Source organism: Herpailurus yagouaroundi, unplaced genomic scaffold, assembly GCF_014898765.1.
Source record: "Herpailurus yagouaroundi ecotype Mexico unplaced genomic scaffold, PumYag 166, whole genome shotgun sequence".
Lineage (NCBI taxonomy): Eukaryota > Metazoa > Chordata > Mammalia > Carnivora > Felidae > Herpailurus > Herpailurus yagouaroundi.
In genome coordinates, this window is record NW_024412407.1 from 36,486,018 (window position 1) to 36,491,436 (window position 5,419).

A 5,419-nucleotide genomic window follows, 5' to 3' on the forward strand; every position below is an offset into this window, starting at 1 on the left:
GTATAGTAGAACAACTCCCCCAACCTTCTCCTGCTCACTCTTTCGTTTCCCACTGGGGCATTTCCCCTGGTAATTTGCTTGCCTCTCAGAGCACCCGGACAGAGTCACCATATTTTTTAGATTGGGTTTTCAGGTTTCTCGCTCATACCTGCGGTGAGTGAATCAAAAACGTCTGAATCTTAAAAGAAAAAAAGATGTTGTGAAAAATATGTAAAAATCAAGCTCCGGTTTGTGTTTTAACAAACCAGGATTCAAATCTTAATGAATAGCTTTGCATACAAATTACAAGCAGCGTGACAGCAGCAGGTAATATGCTATTTGCCTTGAAAAGTCACTAGCTCGGATCTTGAGAGGAATAAAGGTAGTTTTCCAAAAGGTAACTAAGACTTTGGGAGCATCCTGGAGGCAACCTTCTCTTTGCCAGTGGATATCAAAGTACAGGAAAAAGAAACTTATTGAACATTAAAGCTTTGGATCCATAAATCCGTAACACTTAATTCACAAATCAGAGGAGCATTGAAGAGAGAGCTTGACTATCAGCGGGCATGGCAAGCATATTGAAGAACGTATTTATGATACTGTTTGCTGGAGAATTCATAATGGGGATTTTGGGAAATGGATTCATTATATTGGTTAACTGTATTGACTGGATCAGGAACTGGAAATTCTTCGTAATTGACTTTATTATTACCTGCCTAGCTATTTCCAGAATCGTTCTGTTGTGCATAATAATTTTAGGCATAGGTTTAGATGTACCTTGTGAAGAAATATGGAACAAGAATAATCAACTAATAAGGTTTGAAATCCTCTGGACAGGATCCAATTATTTCTGCACAACCTGTACCACCTGCCTCAGTGTCTTCTATTTCTTCAAGATAGCCAACTTTTCCAACCCTATTTTCCTCTGGATAAAATGGAGAATTCACAAAGTGCTTCTCATGATTGTACTGGCCGCAGTCTTCTCTTTCTGCTTGTCTCTTCCCTTTAAGGATACAGTGTTTATGAGTCTGATCAAAAACAAGGTAAACGCGGAAAGAAATTGGACAGTGAGTTTCACAATGAGAACACATGAGTTATTTTTGTCTCATATGCTCCTGAACATAATGTTCATCATCCCCTTTGCAGTGTCTCTGGCTTCCTTTGTCCTTTTGATCCGTTCCTTATGGAGCCACACCAGGCAGATGAAGGGCAGAGGTGGGGATCCTATCACAAAAGTTCACGTGAGAGCCATGAAGTCTATGATTTCATTCCTACTCTTCTTCTTTATGTACTATTTGAGCACTATTATGATGAATTTGGCCTATGTCATCCTAGATAGTTTGGTGGCGAAGATTTTTGCTAATACACTAGTATTTTTATATCCATCTGGCCATACATTTCTTCTGATTTTATGGACCAGCAAATTGAAACAGGCTTCTCTCTGTGTCCTTAAGAAGCTGAAGTGCCTGCATCTAAGGAAACCCACACACCCATAAAACATGCCTGAAATGACTGCGATTTTGTCAAAAGTGAAGATGATGAATAGAACTCCATGTGCGTTTCTTTCCTTCCTCTCCACTTCCTTTATTCTGTTTTGCGACAGGGTCATTGAATCTTACTGAAAACATCTGCCTCGAATAAGTTAAAAGAAAAAGATTTTGCTGTGTTTCCATCAGAATAGTGATGATGTAATTAATTGTAAAATTAGAATATATCACCAAGGCAATGGGAATTTGATGAGAGACGAGAAAAGACTCGGGAAGACAGAAATTTACTTGTGGCTAGATTACAACTGTACAAAATTAAGTGTAGCAAGTCTCAGAGACAGAAGCCCCCAGAATTCATGAAATGAATATTTGGACATTCTAAAACCTTATTACCTGTGGCTGATGGCTAACCATGACTTAAAGTGGTATTTGGGAAAGGATGAACATAGAACGAACGGACATGACAAATTTTTGGTGATGCATCCACAGCATGTGCCTAGAAGTCCTGTTGGAGAGCCCATGAGAACCCTACTATTTCTTAAACATATGCCAAAGTTGGGGGCGCCTGAGTGTCTCAGTCGTTAAACATCTGACTTCAGCTCAGGTCATGATCTCATGGTCCATGGGGTTGAGTCCCATGTCAGGCTCTGTGCTGACAGCTCGGACCCTGAGCCTGCTTCAGATTCCATGTCTCCCTCACTCTCTTCCCCGCTCCTGCTCATGCTCTATCTCTCTCTGTCTCTCAAAAGTAAATAAAACGTTAAAAATTTTTAGAAATATATGGCAAAGGTGGTTTCAAATAAATAAATGAATAAGAGGGAAAAACACAAGGCTTAGAAAATACAAGGTGTGTTCACTTGGGCAGCACATTTACTACAAATTGGAATTGTACAGAGATTAGCACGGCCCCTACCCAAGGTTGACGCACACATTCACAAAGCACTCCGTATTTTTTTTAAACTTCTTTCATTTGTACTGTTCATTCAAATAAAATAGCTTGGTGCCTCTTACCCCCCAAAATACAAGGCTCAAAGTCTAGGGTACTATAGAGGTTATTTTGTATGAAAAAAAATACAGAAAACACAATGCAGAATAGTTTTATATTTTTCTTATTCCCCAGGTATAGTGCCAGTTTCGGTACCAATTATTACTCATTAATTCTGGGTTATCAGGAATCTCATGTTTTGACAGAGGTTGCTTGCTACCCCCAACCCCCAGTAAATAAAAATTTATTTTATTTATTTCACCTTTCTCTCTCATAGATGTTCTAGTTTTTAAGCAACAGGATTTAAGTTTGCTGTTTGACTTTCCATTGGTGTATGAGAAAAAATGTATTTATTTCTTTAAAAAATAAGTTGTTTTAAAGGCCTATAGAATATATCATAGAAAAATGAATAGGGTAGAACTGATTTTTTTTTTTAAATGGAGATGTAACTGACATGTAACTGACATGTGTAAGTCTGAGGTATACAAAGTGTTGGTTGGATGCATTTATATATTGCAATATGATTACCACTGTGGCATTAGCTAACACCTCTATCATGCTACATAATTATCAGTTCTTTTTGGTGTGTTGAGAGCAATTCAGATCTACTCTCTTAGCAAATTTGAAGTTTATAAGTTACGCTGTTGGCTATAATCACTATGTCGTACATTAGACTTCCAGAACTTATTTATCTACTAGCTGTAACTTTGTACTCCTACACAACATCTCCCCAGTATCCTCAACCCCAGCCCCTCTTTTCGCATGTTCATCTTTTTTAGATTCCACATATAACTAACATACAGTATTTGTCTTTCTCTGCCTGACTTATTTTACTTAGCATAATAAGTGATCACTTGCTTTTGGTTCCTTCCTTGGGCAGTTTAATTTAGGTATGGGATGCCTACATTTTAAGAGGGTAGAATATTTGAAAAGCTTTGTCTAGGTGAGATATAAATGCACCTTATTTTCAAAAAGTTGGACTTCAGTAGCATGAAAGCGGAAAGCAAATTTATTCTTTCCCCCATGGCCCCGACAACCCCATTTTGTTGGGTTCTTCTTTTGCCAGGATAAAACCTTAGGCAGATCCTACAGCAGCTATAGTCACTCACGCGTGCATCGCGTCCAATCCAGACCAAAACCAAAGTTTAAATCTGTCATTTAATATCCAACTTTTCTCACTTACCTTTTTCAGATCCTATTCAAGCCTGAACACCTGATGTGGGAAAGGTTGTTTCATTGCTGATTCTTGTTCTTCTCCCCAGCATTCCTGCTGCTTTTGGTTTCTTTATGATTGCAACAAAGTTAAACAGCCAGTGTCCCCCTCAGGTTCTCTTTTGGCTAAGGAAAGCTGTCAATCATACCAGATATTTTAATGCAGACTCATTTTTTTGTAGGCATCTATGTCAGGGGTCCTCAAGGCCACCCTTATGTTTAATGACTCAGAGAAATGCTCAGAAAAAGCTATTATAGTCACAGTTACACTTTATTACAGTGCTACAGAAAAAAAAAAAACCAACAAAAACCAAAAAACCCAAAAACAAAAGCATTGATAGATGAATAATTGCATATGCTATGTTGATTTACTCCAATACAGATATAATGTCTGAAACAGTAGCTAGAAACTGGTTGAGAGACTGTGGATGTCTTTTGTAGCAGCCTAAGTTTGGAGTCTGATCCTGAGAATTGTAATTTTTCCTGTGGTATACGAATCAAACAGCATTTGAAAGTTTGAAGCATTGATCTTTATAGTTGCAATCTATAACTTTCTCCAATATATCTAGCTGTGGAGTTTGCTTATTTGTTTTTTTTTTTTTATTACTATAATTATGGGTGTTCTCTTTCTATTAAAGCTTCAAGAATGTCCTCAGTTTAGCCCTTGGAATACCCTTTCAATCCAGAGTTTTATTTGGCTAAGAGTTTTCCCCCATTATTTGATTATTTCTTCTCATTTATCTTCTTGTATTTTTCAAATACCAGCAGATAGACATTTATATTATATTATTATTTTACAAGTGTCCTCATTACTCTGTCAGAATTTTTCTTTCTTATTTCTTCTGAAATATTTTACACAAATTATTAGGCTGGAACTTCCAGCTCACTAATTTGATATTCCGAAGAGTCTCTTCTCTAATTCAGCACGACTATGCTAATAATTAAAGAGACAGAGGTGATTTTAAGTTCCAAGTATTCTGTTTGCCATTTTACTATGCGATAATATTATCGCTATATAGTTATGAAAGCCTCTCAAATTCCTCTGATCTACCAACAGTGCTGGGTGTTATATTGATTTAGTATTCTGTGTCCTTTGCATTCCCTGCATTTTCTTGAAGGTTTGTTCTTTTGTGTGTTCAAGCTAGTATTTCTCTTTCATTGGTGTGATTTGCCTCAATGTGAATTTTTAATATCTATACGTGCGGGTGAAATCAGTGGGCAAGATTTAGCTCATGTATGTGATTTTCATTGTTGTTGTTTTTTTTGTGTGTGTTTGTTTTTGTTTTGTTTCTTGTCTTGACTAATATACTTATATTTTCAACTATTGTGTCTCTAATTTTCCACACTTAGCACCTTCAGCAACATTACACCTTGATGTTCCCATCCAGCACATTTGATTTTATGACCTTAATCTAGGATATGCCTTGGTAGGTAGAGTGAACTAAAGTCAATTTTCTCACTCCAAGTTAAAGTCACCAGTTGCCTAAAGACCAGAGCATCATGGGTAGGAGACCCTGGGTCTGGTAATTATGTTGGACAAGGAAGTGGAGCTATGACTTTGCAGAATTTCTGTGGGGGCAAATGGACTGCTTGTTTTGGGGAAAATGGGGTCCTTTACAACTTGAAAGAAACTGAGATACTGCACAATTTTTCTTAATTTAGTTATTGGTCTTGTCATAAACCTTATCCCTTTTCTAACAAGACTATTTAACTTTTTCTTATGAACCCATAAGACTCCCTCATTAATTATGAATAT

At 37.1% G+C, this 5,419-nt stretch overlaps 1 protein-coding gene and 1 non-coding gene across 2 annotated transcripts; both read left to right on the forward strand.

Moving 5' to 3' along the window:
• Nucleotides 1-545: 545 nt before the first annotated feature.
• On the forward strand, nt 546-1,475 carry LOC121038416 (taste receptor type 2 member 8-like). Its single transcript, XM_040487874.1, has one exon. The coding sequence runs from the start codon at nt 546-548 to the stop codon at nt 1,473-1,475; it is 930 nt and encodes a 309-aa protein (XP_040343808.1).
• Nucleotides 1,476-2,315: 840 nt separating this feature from the next.
• LOC121039123 (U6 spliceosomal RNA) lies at nt 2,316-2,420 on the forward strand. The gene has a single exon (XR_005794640.1). It is a non-coding gene; the product is annotated as a U6 spliceosomal RNA (small nuclear RNA).
• The last annotated feature ends 2,999 nt before the right edge of the window (nt 2,421-5,419 follow it).

Coding starts and splice junctions, on each gene's coding strand:
- LOC121038416 (XM_040487874.1), top strand. CDS start 546: ATGGCAAGCATATTGAAGAACGTATTTATGATACTGTTTGCTGGAGAA.